The 23,416-nt window shown below is 41.6% G+C and overlaps 1 protein-coding gene across 1 annotated transcript; it reads left to right on the forward strand.

Moving 5' to 3' along the window:
- Positions 1 to 2,423: 2,423 nt before the first annotated feature.
- Positions 2,424 to 22,988, forward strand: LOC109439503 (ribosome biogenesis regulatory protein homolog). The gene is given in 3 exon segments (XM_088796926.1): positions 2,424 to 2,625; positions 21,540 to 21,870; positions 21,872 to 22,988. Coding segments are annotated over 3 exon segments (1,302 nt in total). The 3' UTR covers positions 22,641 to 22,988.
- The last annotated feature ends 428 nt before the right edge of the window (positions 22,989 to 23,416 follow it).

Raw genomic sequence — 23,416 nt, forward strand, 5'->3', positions numbered from 1 at the left:
TCCTCTGCACCTCCACTGCTGAAGAAAAGATGATGGGAAGCTTTACAGACAGCAGGATTCTCACCGTCAGCCTCCCTTCTCCCACTCTGGGTGAGCTCTGATTCAAACACTGTTTTCTCTTGTTTGGGTTCCTGTCTCATAGCATTATTAAAGATACTTCTGGAATTACTTTTTTGTTTCTTTTTCAAGAACATTTGAATTGATGGTAAATCAATTCCATTCTTCCTTTGAGGGCATTAAAGCCAAGACAGGTTAAGTGGCCCACCTCTGGCCAGACCCTGGACTCCTCCCTCCGTATGTCAGGGCATTCCTAACCTTGAATTACCTTTATTGGGAAATGAACTTTAGGCCTCCCTTAGAATGGGGATGATGCTACCAGCACACCCTGAATCGCCTGACTTGGACAATTCATGCTGTTGCCAAAATTCTCTAGAGTTGCATGAAAGTGGTACTGTCAGCGTTAAACTATTTTCCCTCTTTCTTTTTCTTTCTCTTTTCCCTATTTTCTGTCCCTTTCTCCCTCTCTTTGTACCATCTTCTTATAGCACCTGCCACAAGTAAAGGCATTAAAAGAGCTTTAAAAAGTCAGATGGATAGTCCTCAATTAAAAATTTAGACCAACAATAAATTCCAGAATCCTGCCCCTCTCAGCCCCAGGCATTCTAACAGAGCCTGGCCCACAGGCTCCCTGGTGTGCACTGAATGTTGTGGAGTCGCGGGCTTTCTGGGGCTGCCTCAGCCTGTGACTAAACCAAAGGTCATGTCAATAGTTGTGACGATCCCAAAAGTCTCTGGGTCTCACCCTCATCTGCCGTCACAGGGTCTTCTACCATAAAGGGAGTCTTCTGGGGTGTATTACTGGTGCTCCTGAGAACAAGAAGGTTTGCTATCCCAGGGTGTCTGCCACATTCTTCCCCTGCTCTGGCCTCTTTGGCTGATGTCCACAGCTCCTTGCCAGGTTTACCCCTGCTGGGTCAGTGACATCCTTGTAGTCACTGGTGTCCCTGCTGAGGGCACCATGCTCTGAAGCTTCTGGAGTTAAAAGATGCTTAAAGTGTCAGTATTAGCAAAAGCCCTATGGACAAGCATCACAACCAACTCTGGCTAATTTAAAAAGAAAAGGAATTTATTAGAAGTCTATTGGATAGTTTCCAAAATTCCTGGATGGTCAGGGAAAACATGATAGGAAACTCTATAGACAGCAACAAAGGCTCAGATCCCATCTGAGAGCTGCTCTGGTGAAGATGCCCTCCTTGATGCTCTGGTCACCCAGGCTGCCCCCACTGGCACTGGAACCCTGTCACTGTCACCTCTGGACACTAGATGTGGATCCCACCACTGTGTTTACCCTCCCTGACACAAAGCCAGTGGTTCTCCCCACATCCCGCCTCCAGCAATGCTGGGAAAAGCAGGTGTCTGGGGTTTTCAGCTCTCTCAGTGAGGGCTGGGCTCTGCCTCCAATGTAGGTGAGTTTCATATCCTGGGTACCTAGACATCCACTACTGTGGGGCTAGATGCCCTAGTGCCCTGGTCCTCTCAGTGCTCCAGCCGTCTGAACCTATTGACATGTGCACCACGGTGCATGATGTGGGCCGCAGTGACCACAGAACCACCTGTGAGAAGCACTCCTCCTGCCTCTCGCTGGGTCCTTCTTTCTCTAGGGCTGACTCTGACTCTGGGTAGGCCATCTCTTCATGCTTCTCCTTAGCTCCTTCAAACACCTACTGAAATCTGTTCCTGGTGAGGTCATCTCATCTGTCCAAGGCAACAGTTCTCCCATCACATCAGAAGCCAAGGAAACCATGAAAACTCTCATGGCTGCCTCCTGAGCAGGGAAGTGACTGAGGGGTTCTGGCAGACGAGACAGGGAATCCTGGCAGGCAGGACCTGAGACTTGGATGTGTTCAATGTCTGGGCCTAAATGGTTTCCTTCATCTTAAGTGCACATCTGCATCTATTAACTTATATGGGGGATTCTGGGGAAAAATTAGTTCAATCCTGTTCACCAATTAGAACTATATGAATATGTAGGAAACTTGTTGTGACTCAGCGGAAGAAGACTGTGGAAGCTACCATATTCCTAATGGTACCTGTTGTGCTGGCCAGGCTTGGGTGAGGAGAGGGGAGCAGTCGTGCAGAGGGAATAGTGCCAGCTCTGAGGTCAGAACCCATCTAGGAGTATCTGCTCCAGGGAGAGAGAGACAGCTGAGAAAATGGTTTTACTACAGGTCATCATTTTGGAGCCCAGACAACAGTCTCCATGACTGAGCATAATGCTGAGGGAAGGAGTTGTTTATTTGTTTAATTGTTTTATTTGCTTTTCCTGGACATTCCTGGGGGAATCAGCTGGCAATTGCCCCTCAGGGGTGAGGCAACAGTAGGATATGGGGGCAGGTTAACTCAGAGATGGCACCTCTGTGGAAATGTTGGTTTGCCTGCCAGTGTTTGAGATTGGTGACAAAACTACACTGAGGCAGTGGCAACAGTGGATTGCAGCCTGTCAGTGTGGGATCTACTCACTGGCATCGCTGAGAAGATGTGGGGACCAGCAGATGCAGCGTATTGGCTCAGCCAGCAGGGACACCAGCAGCAGTGGAATATTTACTGACAGTGACAGTGATTCAGGTAAATGGAGGCCACAGGCAGTGGTGTACTTGGGCTCAGAGACACACTTCTGAGGACCCATGGGGGCCATGACTGTACAGTCCTAGGTCAGTGAGCAACAAAAAGGTTGATAACGATAAGGGTGATAATAATAGCTAGTATTTATGGAGCATGCCAGATATTATTGTAAGTGCTGTCCATGTATTTATTTACTTAGTCCTCACTACAGCCCTATTAGGTAGATATTATTATTATCCTCCTTTTATAGATGAGAAACTTAAGCTTGGATAGGTTGTTACATGGCAGGTTGCATTTTCCAAAGATGGCTGCCATAGTATTTCCTAACCCCCATGTTATTCTGCAATGCGCCTCAATCCTCCTACCATTGAGAAATGCAGTCTATTCCCCTCCACTTGAACCTGGGCAGTTTTCTGACTCTCTTGTAATCTATAGAATGCAGCAGAAATGAGGCAATGTGACTAGGTAAGAAAAGGAGATGCATTCTTTACCTTGTTTCCTGGAATACTTATCCTGGAATCCCCAGCTGCCACGGAAGAAGTCTTTCAGCCCTGAGGCCACTATGCAGTGAGGAAGCTCCAATTAAACCACGTTGAGTGACTACACAGAGAGTTCCTGAAACTACATGAAGAGGGAGAAAGTGATACCCAGCCAGCCCAGCTGCTCCATCCCCCTGCTGCTCCAGTTCCAAACACTGTCTGATTTCAACTACATGAGAGACACTGAGCCAACCCAGCTCTTCCTAAATTCCCAACTCACAGAAACTGTGAGAAATAATAAAATTATCGTTGCTATTTCACGCCTCTAAGTTTTGGGATAATTCGCAATGCAGTAATAGATAAATAAAAGGCAACTTGCCCACAGCTTGTACAAGGTACAGCTGAGATTTGAACCATCAGTCTGCTGAACCAAAAGACTATACATGAAGACACTTCTTTTCAGATCTACAGATATACTTGGGGAGGGCAACTGATTCTCGTATAATCATCTGGTGTTTAAAATTCACAAGATTCCGTTATATTTTTAATAAGACCTTGTTTGTGCCTACAAGTTGATGAGGTTTTGGATATTCAAATTACACAGCAAAATAAGACTTTTTTTTAATTTTTATTTTTTTGAAAAGCTGTTTGCCAGTTTATTATACGGTTGAACATATACCATCCTATGACCTAGTAATTCTTTTTCTTTAATTCTTCTTTTTAAATTAAAGTTTATCGGGGTGACAATTGTTAGTAAAGTTACCTATATTTCAGGTGCACAATTCTGTATTACATCATCTATAAATCCCAATGTGTGTTCACCACCCAGAGTCAGTTCTCCTTCCATCACTATATATTTGATCCCCCTTACGCTCATCTCCCACCCCTCACACCCCTAAACCTCTGGTAACCACTAAACTATTGTCTGTGTCTATGGGCTTCTGTTTCTCATTTGTTTGTCTTGTGCTTTTGTTGTTTTTGGTTTATATACCACATATCAGTGAAATCATATGGTTCTCTGCTTTTTCTGTCTGACTTATTTCACTTAGCATTATACTCTCAAGATCCATCCATGTTGTCACAAATGTTCCTATATCATCTTTTCTTACTGCCGAATAGTATTCCATTGTGTATATATACCACAACTTCTTTATTCATCTGTCGAAAGACATTTTGGTTGTTTCCATGTCTTGGCCACCGTAAACAAAGCTGCAATGAACATTGGAGCACACTTGTCTTTATGGATAAATGTGTAGAGACTTTTTGGGTAGATACCCAGGAGAGGATTTCTGGGTCGTATGGTAATTCTATTCGTAATTTTATGAGGAACCTCCACACTGCCTTCCATAACGGCTGCACCAGTATGCGTTCCCCCAGCAGTGTATGAGGGTTCCTTTTTCTCCACAGCCTCTCCAACACTTGTTACTATTGGTCTTGTTGATGATAGCCATTCTAACTGGGGTGAGGTGATATCTCATTGTGGTTTTTATTTGCATTTCTCTGATGATGAGTGATGTTGAGCATTTTTTCATATGTCTATTTGCCATTTGTATGTCCTCTTTGGAGAAATGTCTCTCCAGGTCCTCTGCCCATTTTTCAATTGGGTTGTTTTTTTTTTTTTGTTGTTCAGTTGCATGAGTTCCTTGTATATTTTGGATATTAGCCCCTTATCGGAGGCTCTGTTTGCAAAAATCTTCTCCCATTCAGTTGGTTGCCTCTTTATTTTGTCGATGGTTTCTTTTGCTGTGCAGAAGCTTTTAAGTTTCATATAGTCCCATTCGTTTATTTTAGCTTTTACTTCCATTGCCTTTGGAGTCAAATTCATAAAATGCTCTTTGAACCCAAGGTCCATAAGTTTACTATCTATGTTTTCTTCTATGCAGTTTATTGTTTCAGGTCTTATGCTTAAGTCTTTGATCCATTTTGAATTAATTTTGGTGCATGGTGACAGATAGCAGTCCAGTTTCATTCTTTTCAATGTGGTTATCCAATTTTCCCAGCACCATTTATTGAAGAGGCTGTCTTTCCTCCATTGTATGTTTTTAGCTTCTTTGTCAAAAATTATTGTCCATATTTATGTGGTTTTATTTCTGGGTTCTCAATTCTATTCCATTGGTCTATGTGTCTGTTTTTCTGCCAATACCATGCTGTTTTGATGATTGTAGCCCTGTAGTACAAGCCAAAGTCAGGAAGTGTGATACCTCCATTATTGTTCTTTTTTCTTAAGATTGCTTTGGCTATTCTGGGTCTTTTGTGGTTCCAAACAAATCTGATGATTTTTTGTTCTCTTTCTTTAAAAAATGCCATTGGGATTTTGATGCGGATTGCATTAAATCTGTATATTGCTTTGGGTAATATGGCTATTTTAACTATGTTGATTCTTCCAATCCATGAGCACGGAATGTCTTTCCATTTCTTTGTGTCTTCTTCAATTTCTTTCAAAAATGTCTTATAGTTTTCAAGATATAGGTCTTTCACATCCTTGGTTAAGTTTATTCCTAGGTATTTTATTCTTTTTGCTGCAATTGCAAAAGGAATTGTTTTTTGTATTTCTTTTTCTGAGATTTCATTGTTACTATATAGGAAAGCAATGGACTTTTGTACGTTGATTTTGTAGCCAGCAACTTTAATGTATTCGTTGACTGTTTCTAATAGCTTTTTGGTGGAGTCTTTAGGGTTTTCTATATGTAGCATCATGTCATCTGCAAAGAGTGACAATTTAACTTCTTCATTCCCAATTTGGATGCCTTTTATTTCTTTCTCTTGCCTGATTGCTCTGGCGAGGACTTCCAACACTATGTTGAAGAGCAGAGGTGCTGGGGGACAGCCCTGTCGTGTTCCTGAACGTAGAGCAAAGGGCTTCAGTTTTTCACCGTTAATTATGAGATTAGCTGAGGGTTTGTCAATATGGCCTTTATTATGTTAAGGTGTTTTCCTTCTATACCTATTTTAGTAAGTGTTTTAATCATAAAAGAATGTTGTATCTTGTCAAATGCTTTTTCTGCATCAATTGATATAATCATATGGTTTTTGTCCTTTATTTTGTTTATCTGATGTATCACATTGATGGATTTGCGTATGTTGAACCATTCTTGTGCCCCTGGGATGAACCCCACTTGTTCGTGATGAGTAATCTTTTTTAATGCATTGTTGCATTCGATTTGCTAGAATTTTGTTCAGGATTTTTGCATCTGTATTCATCAGAGATATTGTAATTTTCCTTTTTTGTTCTGTCCTCACCAGGTTTTGGTATCAGGGTAATGTTGGCCTCATAAAATGAGTTAGGGAGTACTGTCTCTTCTTCAATTTTTTGGAAGAGTTTGAGCAGGATTGGTATTAGATCCTCTTTGAAGGTTTGGTAGAATTCACTAGTGAGGCCATCTGGTCCCGGACTTTTGCTTTTGGGAAGGTTTTGGATGACTGATTCAATTTCGTTACTGGTGATCAGTCTGTTAGATTTTCCAGTTCTTCATGGTTCAGCCTTGGAAGGCTATATGTTTCTAAGAACTTGTTCATTTCTTCTAGGTTATTGACTTTGGTGGCATATAGTCCTTCATAATATTCTTGGATGATCATTTGTATTTCTGTGGCATCCGTGATAACTTCCCCTTTTTCATTTCTGATTTTGTTTCTTAGTGTCTTCTCTCTTTTTATCTTAGTGAGCCTAGCCAAGGGTTTGTCAATTTTGTTGACCTTTTCAAAAAAGCAGCTCTTTGTCACATTAATTTTTTCTATTGTCTTTTTGTTCTCTATTTCGTTTAGTTCTGCTCTGATATTTATTATTTCCTTTCTTCTGCTGACCTTGGGTTTCATTTGTTCTTCTCTTTCTAGTTCTTTAAGGTGTAATGTGAGGTTATTTATTTGGGATTTTTCTTGTTTTTTGAGATAGACCTGTAATGATATAAATTTCCTTCTTAAAATTGCTTTCGCTGCATCCCCAAAATTTTGGTAGGATGTATTTGTTTCTATGTATCTTTTGAGCTCTCCTCTAATTTCTTCTTTGACCCGGTTGTTCGTTAAAAGTATGTTGTTTAATCTCCATGTATTTGTGGGTTTCCTGCTTTCTTTTTGCACTTGATATCCAATTTCAAAGCCTTGTGATCAGAGAATATGCTTGGTATGATTTCAATCTTCTTAAATTTGCTGAGGTTAGTTTTATGTCCCAATAAGTGGTCTATCCTTGAGAATGTTCCATGTACACTAGAAAAGAATGTGTAGTCTGATGTTTTAGGATGAAGTGCTCTATAAATGTCAATTATGTCCATTTCATCTAATGTATCATTTAGTGCTCCTATTTCATTATTTATTTTCTGTTTGGATGATCTATCCATAGCTGTCAATGACATATTTAGGTCCCCTAGTATAATTGTGTTTTGGTCAATTTCTCCCTGTAGTTCTGTTAATAGTTGCTTGGTATATTTCGGTGCTCCCCGATTGGGGGCGTAAATATTGATGACTGTTATGTCTTCTTGTTGTATAGTCCCCTTTACCATTATAAAATGTCCATCTTTGTCTCTTGTCATCTTTTTCACCCTGAAGTCTGTTTCATCTGATATCAGTACGGATACACCTGAATTTCTCTGAATACCATCTGCTTGAAGTGTCAATTTCCACCCTTTCACTTTGTGTCTATGCTTGTCCTTGTAGCTGAGATGCATCTCTTGGAGACAGCATATGGTTGGGTTCAGTTTTTTGATCCAATCCGCTACTCTGTGCCTTTTTATTGGTGAGTTCAGTCCATTTACATTTAGGGTGATTATTGATATGTGAGGATTTCCTATCATTCTATCTTTAGTTTTCTGGTAAGGCTGTGTCTCCATTGTTTCTTTGCCTTTTTGTTGTTGTCTATTATTTCTGTGTGGTGGTATTCTATGATTTTTCTCTCTGTTTCTTCTTTTATTTCAGTATATATTTCAGTTCTGGATTTTTTTCTTTTTTGAGTGGTTACCCTTAAGTTTATGTAAAAAAAAGTTTGATATTTAGAGTATTCCATTTTCTTTAGCATGCCTACTTTTTCCATTCCCATATCTGATTCAGGCCTTTACTCTCCCCCTTTTTATGTTTTGGTTGCCACAAATGGTCCCTGTTGATGGTGGTCGAATAGCCTCCTTTAATATTTCTTGTAGTGCAGGTCGTGTATTAGAAAATTCCCTCAGCGTCTGTGTGCCTGGAAGGGTCTTTATTTCTCCTTCATATCTAGAGGATACCTTTGTTGGGTATATTATTCTTGGCTCATAATTTCTCTCTTTCAATAGTTTGAATATATGGTTCCACTCCCTCCTGGCTTGTAGAGTTTCTGCTAAGAAATCTGATGATAATCTGATGGGCTTTGCTTTGTAGGTTGCCGTCTTCTTTTCCCTGGTTGCTTTGAGGATCTTTCTTTGTCGTTGATTTTTCACAGCTTCAGTAAAATGTGCCTTGGAGACGGCTGTTGGGGTTGAGGTAATTAGATGTTCTATTTGTTTCTTGGATTGGAGGATCCAGTTCTTTCCACAAGTTCGAGAAATTCTCTTCAACTATTTGTTTGAATGTATTATCTGTTCCTTTGTCTCTTTCTTCTCCTTCTGATATGCCCATTATTCTTATATTGCTCTTTCTGATGGAGTCAGAAAGTTCTTGTAGAGTTCTCTCATTTCTTTTAAGTCTCCAGTCTCTTTCTTATTCCATCCGTGTCATTTCCAGGTTTCTATCTTTGATGTCACTGATTATTTCCTCCATCTGGTCACTCTACTACCTAAGCTGGCTATTTCATTCTTCATTTCTTCTATTGAGTTCTTAATCTCCAGAAATTCTATTTGGTTCTTTTTTAAAATTTCAATGTCTTTGGTAAAATGTTCATGTTGTTCTTTGATTGTGTTTCTGAGTTCATTAAACAGTCTGTCTGTGTTTTCTTGCATCTCGTTGACTTTTTCAGAACTGCAATCTTAAATTCTCTGTCATTTAAGTCACATATTTCCATATCTTTAAGTTTATTTTCTGGAGACTTTTCAGTTTCTTTCTGAGCTGTCTTGTTGCCTTGGTTATTCATGGCAATTCGTGATTTATTATTTCTCTTCCTAGACATTTACAGGAGTGGGTTCCACAACAGGTTGATAGGAAGAGGTCTTTCTTTTGTTTTCTAATACATGTTGGTAGAATGTTTTATTTTCTTTCCGACTGCAGCCTTTTTTTCTCTCTCTCACACTGTAATGTTATGTTTTCTCTGCACTATTCCAGCTTCTCACACAATGGTGGGATTCCCTGGACTGCGGGCTTCTCTTCTGTTAATAGTTCGCCTGGGTCACAGGGCCCAATGTCCGTGTGGGTATGCGGAGAGCTTTTGAAGTTTCAAAGCTCTTCCTGCATCAGATTCAGAGCCTGTGTGTTTCAGCAGTTCTGTTTACTCCTGCAGGGTTCTGCCCAGATAAGTGGGGACAGGGGCGGGGTGAGTTGTGAGAAATGGCCTAGAGCAATGGTGCGACCACCACCACAGCCGGTCCTGCTTCCAAAGCTTCCTCCCCTTTGCTGGAACTAGTTGGGCTGTGAATCTGTGTCTGAGGACCACAGTTGTCAGAACTGCAAATATTCTGTTCTTTTGACCTGACACTGCTACTGTTCTGCTTCTAGCACTTTGCAGGTGGGGGCGGGGTGACCTCTGGGAGGGTAGGGAGGTGGCGGCTAGTCTCAGTGCCTAAGGCTTCATTCTCTGCTCCTCAGTGAGGGCTTAAACCTCCATTTTCAGCCTTCTTCCATCAGTCTTTTCTTCGAGGTCTTTGCTGTGAGCGTTGGGTTCAGCCGTGGTATACGCTGCCCCCTCAGCCCTGTGGGCCATAAGCGGAGCCCTAGCAGTCCGAGTTATTTCCTCTCCCACAACTGGGGTAGTTCCAGGATGCTGCGAGCTCAGAGCACTGAGCTAGGTCTGTGTCATCCACCTGCGCAGCTCCGTCTCCACACTTCTCTCTTCCCTCCTTGCCAGCTTGCGCAATTTGCCCGCCTTTAGGTGAATTCAGAAGTGAGACTCTTCGTCTTGCCTGTCTGCTGTGCAGGGAGTCCTTGGTGGAGTTATAGTTGTTGAATTTGTTGTAAATTCCAGGGGAGATTCCCAGAGGCTCACCTCACGCCCCCATTTTGATGACGTCCAACAATAAATAAATATCTTTAAAATGAATGAGCATCAAGGAAGGGAGACTTTGTGATTTGCCACCTTTATATGGAAACTCTACTTAACATTAAAATGTTCCATCTGATGGCATTTTCTACAATCGAATCGGAACTAATTAAAAGAGAATAACCTGTTGTTGGTTGTGATCATTATTCATTCATTCATTAAGTACAAGATTCCTTTTTCCAGAAGGTGTGGGTAAAATAACAATAAGCATTAAAGATATAATGTTAGGATGTCATAAATCTATGAAGAAAAATAAACAAAGAAAGGGGATAAAGAGTGACAGGAAGCTGATGTGGAATGGTCAGGAAAGGCCTCGCCAAGGAGCAAAGACCTGAATGAAATAAGAGAGAGAGAGAGAGCTACATAAGTCTTATAGCAGAGAGAACATACTCCCTATGGCTCCCAGAACACACACACACACACACACACACACACACAAAAAAAAAAAAAAAAAAAAAAAAAAAAAAAAAAAAAAAAACCATGAGGGGAGAGAAAGGCAGGGGGAGGAGGGAGAAGGAGAAGGAGGATTTGAGCAAAACCTGGGGAAATCCCCAGGAAAGTTGTTGGTAGGTCCAAGCTCTTGCTTCACTGCTCTCCCCTGCAATTCTATATTTTGCACAAGAAAGGATTCCAAGTCCTATTTTGGTTTATATCTCATATTTCTACATCCATGCCTGTTCCTCAAGTATTAGTTAGGGAGGAAAGCCGTGAGCTGGTACAATCTGTTCCCCCATCACTTCTGGAATTTTCCCCATGAAAATAGGACACAATAAGTCAGACGATGCAGGCATTCACTGCAGGGCAGCCAGAGATGCCTTTGTTCTGGTGAACCAGAATGAAGCTTAACTAAATATGCTGGGCAACTGCTTAAGCAAAGTGGCAATGAAAAAATGATTTGCCACTTCTAGGATAGTAAAATATTGTAGCAATAGCTTTTGGGTCTAAGAAAATCCATTAGGTTACAAAGGATCATTTTCATTCTGATCTAATGCATCATGATTGAAATAAGTTAATAATGATTAAAGTTAATGAAAAAGGTATCTACATACAACTTGGTTTTCTTTAAAGTTGTGGCTCACACACATACTTTATTAAGGTATGACTGACATAAAAACCTGTACATATTTAACTTACAATGAATTTAGGGGGGAAATTACGTTCTTTTTGGATCATATGTTAATTAGAATGCTTACACATTTTAGACATACATGAATGGTACCTGGATCATTTAAAAGGCAGTGTGTGATAATACTAGGTCTAAATTTAGCTACTTTGTAGAAAGCTGTATCTTTGATTAAAAGAGGGAGTTTAAAAGACTCCAACTAGGAGCTATTGCAGTGCTGTAGGCCAGAAATGACCACAGCTAGATTAAAACAGTGATGGTGGAAATGATGAGGGGAGGAGGCAAAAAGGAGAGATGGTTCAGAGATTTAACCAAGCAGGATGTGGAGAGCAAGAAGGCCTGGTGACAAAGGTGATGGGATAACCAAAGGAGGCTCCCAAGTCCCCAGTTAGATGGCCGGTATGGCCCACTGTGATGCCATTCACTGAGCTGAAAGATGGAGGAGGAGGAATTGCATGCATCATACATCCTGTCAACACATTCTCACCAAGTGCCAGCAGAGAGCTGTGTGTCTCAGCTTGCTGCCTAATTGTGGCCATCTCACCCACCCTGATTGCATGTCTTCACAGTTGCAAAATGAAGTTGTGTTAAGGATACAGTCACATCGTTGGGTTTAACAGTTGGTGCGGATATTCAGAAGTCCTCAGACAATGCACATTTAATGACTTGTATGAGTACACAAATTATTAATAGATAAAAGTAAGTGAACTCCATGAAGCCAAGGGCATTCCATTTGGTAATCCCTCCTTCTACAAACTGCACTGCTTCCCAAGCATGCTGGGAGAGCAGTCCCGGGGGACACGGAGACTGAGGAGGTGGGCCAGGTGCAGAGGGACAGACACAGCCATGGCGACACCCTCTTCTGCCTTGACCCATGTCTTGTGCATTCCTGTCTATAATCCAATAATTTAAAAATGGTTTTCCAAGCACAAAATATTTGCTTCATTCAATGACAGAACATTCATTGTTTAAATCTACTAGGAAGGAAAATAATTCAAATACCATTTGGGAACTTTTGAAAACATACATAATTCAAAGAAGCTGAAAAAAAAGCTCAATCAGAGGTATTAGTGGGAGTAAAACCAATTTTAAGAGACTTCGTATTTTTAAAGGCAAGACTGGTTGGTTTCTTGGCCCTTTCTCTTCCCATTTCTTTCTCCCTCTCAAAGTGTGGGTTTCATTTTCAAACTTGGGGAAAGAGGCATTTGGGAAACTTTCATCATTCAGAAGCCCACTGCTGCTGAAGGGTTGTTTTGAGTCATAACTAGGATACATTGACTGGGAGACTGTGACAATGATTTCTGTGTGTGTGAATGCTTGAGCAACACATACCCCACTCTGCTTGCAATCGGATGGAGCAGACTATGAGAAGAGACAGGCCATTGTCTCCAATATCAAAGGGATTAGTCAAAATGTTGCTTTTGAACAGCCAACCATTTCCCAAGAAGCCTCCACAGGCACAAATGTGAGGATGAAAGGATCTGGGGCTGGGCCATATTTTCTCAGAGGCCTCCCCAAAACTTGGCCTGCAGTGATCAAAAGATGGGCATGTGATGGCTCCTCACCAGTTGTCCTCTTCCTTCTCTTACCCCTTCATGTCTAGTTTCTTGATAAGCAGCTTCCAGCAGCCTCCCAGAGTTGTTAGACGAAAGACCAAGAACTTTCTAGAATCTCAGAAACCCTTCCTGATTGGCCTCTGCCATCCCTCTGACCTCATCTCTCCCGCCTCTCCCTCCTGCTCTGGCCATATTGCCTCCCTGCTACTTCTTAAACACACCAGGCACATGTGATGATCTCTCTGCTGGAAGACTCTAGGGTCTTCATGTAGCTCTCTCTTTCTTATTTCATTCAGGTCTTTGCTCAAGTTACCTCCTTGGAGAGGCCTTTCCTGACCATTCCATATCAGTTTCCTGTCACTCTTTATCCCCTTTCTTTGCTTTATTTTTCTTCATAGATTTATGACATCCTAACATTATATTATATCTTTAATGCTTATTGCTTTTTTACCCCTACCTTCTGGAAGAAGGAATCTTGTACTTTGAATGAATGAATGAATGAATGATGATGACCACCAACAACAGGTTATTCTCTTTTAATTAGTTCAGATTCGATAATAGAAAATGCCATCAGATGGAACATTTTAACGTTAAGTGGGATTTCCATATAAAGGTGGCAAATTACAAAGCCTCCCTTCCTTGATTCCCATTCATTCTAAAGACATTTATTGTGTTCCTACTATGTGCCAAGTACTATGCTAGGTTCTGAGAACAACAAGATGTCCTGCCATATGGAACTTGTTCTAATTTAGGGAGAAGAACATACAATTATTTTTTAAAATTTTTATTGGGGAACAGTGTGTTTTTTCAGGACCCATCAGCTCCATGTCAAGTTGTTGTTTTCAATCTAGTTGTGGGGGGGGGCGCAGCTCAGCTCCAAGCTCAAGCCATTGTTTCTCACTGGTCCATGCAGGAATCGCACCGGAGACCTTGGTTTTATGAGCACTGCTCTCTAACCACTCGCCCTGTACATGCAATTTTAAAAAATAAATAACGAGCTAATTTTTGAGTGTGATATCTTCTCTGGGGGAACTAAGCAGGGTGGTGTGATTGGAAGGAGGATAAGTTCCTCCTCTAGACAGGATGAGAATGTAATCCTCTGCAGAGGTGATCCGTGAGCTGAGGCCTAAAAGGTGAGAAAGATCCAGCCATAGCAAGAGGTATGGGAAGTCAATTTCATGCAGGGGAGAGCATATGCAGAGGTCCTGAGATGGAAAACGCTTGGTGTTTACAGGAAAAGAAAAAGAAATCCATGTGGCGGGTGCAAGGGGGAAAAAGAAAGAAGATGGCAGGCAAGGCCAGATCATGCTAGGATTTGGTTCTTATTTTATTTTAAAATCAATTCTAAACCATTAAATGTTGTCAGTGGGAAAGTGACCTAATATCACTTATTTTTGAAAATCACTGTGTGTATCAATTATCTATTGCTATGTAACAAACCACCCTAAGCTTAGTGGTGTCAAATAACACTCATTATTCTCACCGTTCTGGAGGTTGACTGGACTCAACTAGGTGGTTCTTGGTCTCTTATGTTTTAAATCACTACCTTTGAACAGTGACTGAGGCTCAGGTCATCTCAAGGATTTCTCACTCAAATATCTAGTGGTTAATGTGGGCTGTCGGGCAGAACACTTACACTCTCTCCACATGACCTGGACTCTTAAGGAATGGTGAATGGGTTCCAAAAGCAGCCATCCCAGGAAAAAGAGCCAGCTGGAAGCCAATCATCTATTATGACCTAGCCTTGGAAGTCATGGGCATTCTATTCTTAGAAGAATGTGATAAAGTCCATATTCAAGGGAAGGGGAACTGGATTCCACCTCTTGATGAAAGAAGTGTTGGAGAATTTTCAGACATGTTTTTAACCACCACATCCTGGTTCTTGGGTGGAAAATAAGTTATAGGGGGACAACAGTGGAAGAAGGGAGGCCAGCTAGGAGTCAGTGCAGTATCCAGGAAGAAATGACAGTGGCTTGGAGATGAAAGTCATGCAGTATGCTAGGACACATTTGGAAGACAGAGACATCAGGACTTGTAGTGGACTGGATTTAGGGCATGAGGAGAAGGATGACACTGAAGCCTTTAGCTTGAGCGATAAGGTGAGTATTGGTGCCCTATACTCTGGTGGAGAAGACTGAGGGAAAAATAGGTGACTGGGAGGAGGGAGATCACCTCTTTGGATTTTGAGATGCATAGTAGATATACAAATGGAAATATCAAGGAATCAGTTGAAATTTAATTTGAGTTCAATAGAGAGGTGTGGGCTAAAGGTATGACTATGCCAGTCATTAGAATATACGTGGCATTCAAAGTCAAAGGACAGAAGAGATTACCTAGCCAGAGGATTAGACAGAGAAGAAGACTAATCCTAGAGATGTTACATTTAGAACCCTATTTGTAAGAAAATGTAGGCCAAAATTAGAAGAAAATGCCCCTACAAGTGCTTTGAATCAGAAGAAAAAGAGCACAAGCATAAGAAATGACACTTCAGAATTAGATGAAAAGGGGAATTACAGAACTAAGGTAGCAAAGAGAGGACCAAAACACCACTATTAAAACCTAATCAATTAGAAACAAGGAAGAGTACCAACATGATCAAAAATAAAAGTTATTAACAGAGGAAATGTTTGCAATAATCATAGCGAATTCAGAGGATTAAAGAAATAGATTAAATGTGAAAACATGGATGGACCTAGAGGGTATTATGCTAAGTGAAATAAGTCAGACTGAGAAAGACAAATATCATATGATCTCACTTATATGTGGAATCTAAAGGACAAAATAAATGAACAAACAAAACTGAAACAGACCCATAGATACAGAGAACAAACTGATGGTTACTGGTTAAGAAGAGATTGGGGGAAGGGTGAGAAAAGTGAAGGGATTAAAAAGTACAAATTGGTAGTTACAAAATAGTCACTGGGATGTGAAATACAATATGGGGAATATAGTCAATCATATTGTAATAACTATGTACAGTGTTAGATGGGTGCTAGATTTATTGGGGGTATCACTTCACAAATTATATAAATGCCTAACCAATACACTGTACACCTGAAACTAATATAATACTAAATGTCAAGTATAATTTTAAAAAATAGTCATGGGTATATAAAGTGCAGCATAAGGAATATAGTCAATAATATTGTAATAACTATGTACAGTGTCAGATGCATGATAGACTTATTGCGGTTACCACTTTCTGAGGTATATAAATGTCTAATCACTATGCTGTTTTATACACCGGAAACTAATAAAAAAGATTAAAAATTCAATTAAATTAAAATCCAGGAATAAAGAATTATATAAAAAAAATAGATTGAAGCACCTGAAAAAAATGAATAATTATGGAAATTAAAACAGATGATCCAACTCCAGGTTGTCAATTGGTGACCCTGAGGCAGAGAACCTAAAAAATGAAACAGGAAATGTATGCAGAGATATAGAAGAATATAATCAGAAGTCAAAGAGCACACCATATACCTGGAAAAATTAATGACTGGCTTGGAGCCAATCTTGGCTAAGCTATTGAACTTCAAAGATAAAGAAAGCATTCCACAGGCCCTCAGGCAAGAAAACATGACCTACACATGAGAAGAGCCTTCAGCTAGCCTCAGAACTTTCCATAGCCACAGCCAACTCCAGGAGATACTAGAGTCATAGCTCGAAAGAAGAACTGAAGAAAAGGAGCATTAATCAAGAATACCAGAAAGATGTCATGCAAATACAAAAAGGCCTTAAGCAGAAACTCAAATATGTACCAGTTCAGGAAATAAAGCATACGTGAGCTAAAAATGCAAACTGCAGATTAAAAATAATCATCATATTTTCTATTATCTTTTTTATAACCTTAATGCATCTTGAAGAAACAAATATCACTGTTCATAAGCATTTATTTGAAGTTCAGAAAATTTTTCATCTTACTTTAGTTTCATTAACTATATCTGTTATATCAAGCAAAATTAAAGTTAACATGTATTTATTTAAACTAAAATACATATAAAATATGTAGTTATTTTTAATTCATTCATCTATCTACATTTGCTCAGAAAGATATATGAAATGGTTATCACCAAATGTTAAAAACAGTTATTTCTTTTTTTTCTCTTTCAATTAAAGTTTATTGGGGCGACAATTGTTAGTAAAGTTACATAAATTTCAGGTGTACAATTCTATAATACAGTATCTATATCTGACATTGTGTGTTTACCACCCAGAGTCAGTTCTCTTTCCATCACCATGTATTAGACCCCGTTTACCCTCTTCTAGAGCCCCACTTCCCCCTTACCCTCTGGTAACCACTAAACTATTGTCTGTGTCTATGAATTTTTGTTCTTTCAGTTGTTTGTCTTGTTCTTTTGTTGTTTTCAGTTTATATACCACATATCAGTGAAATCATATGGTTCTTGACTTTTTCTGCTTGACTTATTTGGCTTAGAATTATAATCTCAAGATCCATCCATGTTGTCACAAATGTTCCTGTTTCATCTTTTTTTACCGCCGAATAGTATTCCATTGTGTATATATACCACAACTTCTTTATCCATTCATCCATCGAAGGAAATTTTGGTTGTTTCCATGTCTTGGCCACCGTAAATAAAGCTGCAATGAACATTGGAGCTCACTTGTCTTTATGGATTAATGTTTTCAGATTTTTTTGGTAGATACCCAGGAGAGGGATTGCTGGGTCATATGGTAATTCTATTTGTAATTTTTTGAGGAACCTCCACACTGCCTTCCATAACGGCTGCACCAGTCTGCATTCCCACCAACAGTGTATGAGGGTTCCTTTTTCTCCACAGCCTCTCCAACACTTGTTACTATTTGTCTTGTTGGTGATAGCCATTCTGATTGGGGTGAGGTGATATCTCATTGTTGTCTTTATTTGCATTTCTCTGATGATTAGTGATGTTGAGCATTTTTTCATATGTCTATTTGCCATTTGTATGTCCTCTTTGGAGAAATGTCTCTTCAGGTCCTCTGCCCATTTTTCAATTGGGTTGTTTGTTTTTTTGTTGTTGAGTTGTATGAGTTCCTTGTATATTTGGATATTAGCCCTTTATCAGAGGCACTATTAATAAATAAAAAAGAAAACAGTTATTTCTTGGTGATAGGAAATTTCATGATTTGTTACTTCCTTCTTTGTACTTTTGTATATGACTTGATTTTATATAATTACAAATTATTTTTTACAAAAACAATAGTCATTCTAACATTTTTAAAATTAAGAAGTCATTAAGAACAAGTTACAGGAAATAATATTTATTCAGAACCTATTATGTACCAGATGTTTTGCACATATTGGATTGTCTAATCCACATATGATTCATCATATTATAATCTATAAATAGAATTATAATCTTCATTTTCCAGAAGAGGAAACTGAGGCCCACGGTATTTGTTAACTTTCCAGAGTCACAGAGATAGCAAGAGCACGGTCAGAATTTTGCCTGATGCCAAAGCTAGCATTCTCCTCCCAGCCTGACTCCTGCTGGTTTTATGAAGTTCACCTCCCACCCCCACTTGCGTGCACACAAGTGTTCACACACACACATTTCTGCAATACTCCCATTTGCATAGGCCAGGAACTTGTTAAAACAAGCCAAATGCAATACTCATTTCCTGACCAAGGCTGTTACTCAATATCTCTATGATTTGGGAAATAGCTGCTAATTTCACCCTGACAAGGGTCATACTTAGGTCTTAAGAGAGGTAATCATTACGGAACCTCCTGATCTTTGTGGAAGGGTTTGACGTTCAGATATATCCAGCCCTTTGAGATGCTCTGCTGGAAGGTGGTTGAGTGCAAAGTACTACTGACTCACGGTCATCTCCGATTACCTTCATAAATAATGATACTTTGTACTTCTTTAGTGTTTGCTCTAAGGGTGGTTTCAAAAACCTGAGGAAGCTTATCCATTTCTAGGTATTCAAATGTCTCTTTCACAATGAATGTGTGTGTGTGTGTGTGTGTGTGTGTGTGTGTGTGTGTGTATTCACTCTATATGACTTAAAAAGTAAATTCTTAATGATAGATGAAAAGCAAATGGTAATAAAGGTGTGCCCCTGTTTCCCAGGCCATGCTAATGCTAGCAGGCAGGTGAAAAATGAATCCACCATTGCAGTCATGAGAGAGAGTCATTGGTTTTGTTCCTACCCCACCTGCATTCTAGAAACTCCATTTCCTATGAAATCCTAAGCTGCCCAGCATGTGTGTCACATGTGTTCTTGGCTACCCCATTGGATCTTCCTCTGATGTGGCATGTCTCCTGACGTTGTTAGGGCCATGGCCCACCTGGGGTCCCACTGCCACCACAGGACCCACACAAAGCTACTAACCCTGCTTCCACTTGTCCCTCTACAACTTAGTTTCCACAAGACAGCCAGAGTGGTGTATATAAAGGGTGAAGCAGACCATATTATTCCCTGTCTCCAGCCCTACCATGGCACACATCTCACCACACATCCTGAATGGCTCACCCAGGCAATGACCCTGTGACAGATCTGGCCCTGTCACCTCACCAACATCTCTAACATGACTGAATTACAGGATGATGAGAGACACAGACTGAGCAGGCCTCTCAGAATCACTTTTCCCTTGACCCCGGGGACCAGACATGGTGCTCAGTCTTCCAATGAGGCCCCTGTTAACAGGCCCTGATAGGCGCTGCATCAATCCCTCAGATTTGCCAAGAGGTGGGGTTGGGGGCTTCACTATCCTCACATCTTCACCATTCCCCACTGACGTCACACCAAGTAGAGTCCCTACAATCTAAGTGAAAAGGGTGTGTTAGTTACGCAAACACAGATTCAAGACAAGTCAGGTAGCTGAACTCCTTCCAAACCCCACTACCCCAGCTCAATTTCTGCATCTAAGTCTTCAAGGTGGAGATTCTGGAGCTACTACTAGTAAAAACTGCTATGGAAAAAATATGAAAAAGGCACTGTGGGATCTTGGACAGAAGTCTCTAACTTCAGCTGGAAAAGTAAGAGAAGGTGGAAGGTGAGGTAGTTTTTAAGCCAAGTTTTAATATCAAGTAGGAGTCATCACGAGGGCTTTGTATGACAAGCCAATTAGTTATTTTGTTCAGTTAATTAATGATATCCAAAGTAGGCAAATACTCCTCAGGAGATTCCAAAAATAACTATTGAGATGTGGAAAGAAAATACTATTCTATTTATATTTATTTTTACCTTGCCTATTTTCATTTCTCTTTTTGTATATATTGTATCATGTTCATAATTTTAAGTAGAGAAGTACATATATTGTGGTAGTATGCTCAAAACATTTTAGTGGTGGGGTCCAGGAACAAAATTTGGAGACCACTGTTATAAACAATGGGAACCCATTTGAAGAATTTAAGCAAGATCGGATTTTATTTTAGTAAAATCACTCTGTCTGAAGTGTGATGAATGAATTGAGGTGAAAATACAGGATTAGGTTTCAGGCTCAGAGCTCTCTGAACCCTCTGAGCAAGGCTTGAACTAAAGCAGTAGGAGTGGAAATGGAATGGGGCAAGGGGAGGTCAGGGGGGATTGGGAGGGTGAGAAATGCCCTGCAGACAGAATTGACTTGGCCTGGTGTTAACACATGGGACAGGAGGGGAAATAGAAGTTTCAGATGACTGTCAGGTTTCTAGCCTATGTGACTGAGTGGAACCAGTATCCAGGATAAGGAAGCACCTATGAAGCAAGAGCTGGGACTGGAGAATCTGCCGATGTCTGCAGACAGGAGCACATCAGAAGCAAGAAAGAAAACTTCCTCCTGCAATGTCTCCCCAGTACCCTCTACTGACAAAGCAGGACATCACACCAGCTGGCAAAGAAAACATATTTAAAGGGCCCATTTTTATTTCTGCAGAGCAGGCAGTGAAGAATGGATTTGGAGCTGAGAGGCAATAAATTTAAAATTGGCTGTCATGCAGGGCATCATGCTGGGTCTCCTGTCCCACTTCCCACATAAGAACGCAGGATATGGTGAGGCCAAAAAGGAACATCAATGGAGCCATAGATAGGGGAGTCATACCACTATATTCTTGCTGGCGGCTGGGTTGGAGACACAGGAAGCAGAAGCCACACTGTCCGCAACCTGCCGTGCTAACTGCAATCCGCTCTTGCTAGCTCAGCCACCATCTTCTTGCTAGCCCCCATTTTCCGCTAGCGTAGCCACGGCAGTTATATTAGTGTCCAGTGGCTCACTGGTTACAGCTGACGGCCAACTAGCCACAGCTGATGGCCATTCAATCACAGTTGACGGCCATTTACTACCTAAGCCAGCACCTTTCCAGGTGAGGCTGAGAGCCTGGAAATTGCACTCCTGGCTCTGTCCCCACATTGGCATAATCCACCCCTTTGGCTTCTCAGCTTCCATGAGAGATTGTCAATTGCATCTGGGTCCAAACACATGTTGCCATTCCAAGTTTTAGGATCCCATTCTTTACCGGTTAATGCCCTAACTTTCACTTGAGAAACCTGGTAAAACTGTGAGTTCAACTCTTGTAATTCAGCAGTCCACATACTTAAATTGGTGTTTGATTTTCAACAATAGCCCTATGGCTATAAGAAATGATAGGAAGTTATTTGAACTGTCTTCCTGGAGTGAGTGAGCCCAGCTGAAGATATAGAGGGCCAGAGCATAGAGGAGCTGCTGGCAAAGGCGGAGCGGGACGAGGCAGAGAAGCTGCAGCGCATCACGGTGCACAAGGAGCTGGAGATGGAGTTCGACCTGGGTAACCTGCCTCGGACCGGAACCCCCCACTGGGCTGCGCGGGTGGGGGGGAGACCCACGCCGCAGGCCGAACTGCGGACCTTGGCGCGGGACAACACGCAGCTGCTCATCCACCAGCTGTGGCAGCTGCCCACAGAGCGCGTGGAGGAGGCGCTGGTGGCGCTGCAGCCGGAGCCCACCCCTCGACTGCCGCGCGAGAAGCCGGTGCCCTGGCCGGCCGCTTACACGATGGCAGCAGTTCGCGCGCCTCAAGGGCATCGGTCCCAAAAAGAAGACCAGTCTGGTGTGGGACGAGGTGAGCGGCCAGTGGCGGCGGCGCTGGGGCTACCAGCGCGCCCGCGACGATACCAAGGAATGGCTGATCGAGGTGCCCGGCAGTGCGGACCCCTTGGAGGACCAGTTCGCCAAGCGGATTCAAGCTAAGAAGGAACGGGTGGCCCAGAACGAGCTGAACCGGCTGCGTAACTTAGCCCGCGCGCACAAAACACAGCTGCCCAGCACGGCTGGCATGCACCCTACGGGACACCAGAGTACGAAGGAGCTGGGCCGCGCCTTACAGGTGGCCAAGGTCTCCACCGCCTCAGTGGGGCGCTTCCAGGAGCGCCTGCCCAAGGGGAAGGCTCCCCGGGGCTCCGGCAAGAGGAAGTTTCAGCCCCTCTTCGGGGACTTTGCAGCCGAGAAAAACAGCCAGTTGGAGATGCTGTGAGTCATGAACAGCAAAAAGCCTCAGCTGGACGTGACGAGGGCCACCAATAAGCAGATGAGAGAGGAGGAACAGGAGGAGGCGGCCAAGAGAAGGAAAATGAGCCAAAAGGGCAAGAGAAAGGGAGGCCGTCAGGGTCCTGGAGGCATGAGGAAAGGTGGTCCGCCCAGCCAAGGAGGGAAAAGAAAAGTGGGCTTGGGCGGCAAGATGAATTCTGGACGGCCTCGCTTGGGTGGCAAGAGGAAAGGAGGGCAACACCAAGGAGGAAAAAGAAAGAAGTAAATTTCACCCTCGCACCTGCCTGTAAACCAAGAACTACACTAAATGTTAACTTCTAGGACCTGTAGGAGGATGCAGAATAAGGGGGCTGTCTTCATTGAGCTTGAGGTTGAAGGGATAGGATTGCCCTCCCCTTGAGATAGTATGTAAATGTTGGACTCTACAAATTAATGTTTTTCCCACAACCAAGACTTTGGCTGGAGATAGATGTAAAGGATGTATTTGACGACTTAAAAATTAGAGAAAGAATTTGGTGGAAACTAGGAATGAGTTCTATTTTTCAACTTTGTGTATGGTGTGAGGGTCATATTTCAGAGACTTAGATTGATTTCTGTATTATTTTTCTAACAAGCTTGCGTATTTATCAAAGCATGTGTGTGGCGGGGAGGTGCGAGCACACAGAAAGATTACATTTTCAAAACTGGCCTTGCAAGTAACTTGTTATTTAATAAAAGTGTATCTGTATCTAAAAAAAAAAGAAAAAAAGAAAAATGGGAGATTCTTTTAGGGCTATCACAGCAAATCTCTGGTTCTTAGACCATGACTTAAGCTGCGAATTAGATGTAAGCTTGTTTTTCTCTCTGTAGGGGCTCAAGTGCACTCACAAGGATCCATCCCACTCCACAGTCTTCATAATCATTACTGTGCAGGAGCCACTCGACATCCAAGGCATGAGCTTCAGTTGTCATTTAATCACAACAAACAAGTGACAGCTTGATTAACTGTGATGTCATTTCATGTCATAAATTACCAGCATCCCTGTGGGGACAGAGTCCCAG

The sequence above is a fragment of the Rhinolophus sinicus genome, chromosome 3 (genome assembly GCF_057876585.1).
Source record: "Rhinolophus sinicus isolate RSI-liver-muscle chromosome 3, RSI-T2T, whole genome shotgun sequence".
NCBI classification, from domain to species: domain Eukaryota; kingdom Metazoa; phylum Chordata; class Mammalia; order Chiroptera; family Rhinolophidae; genus Rhinolophus; species Rhinolophus sinicus.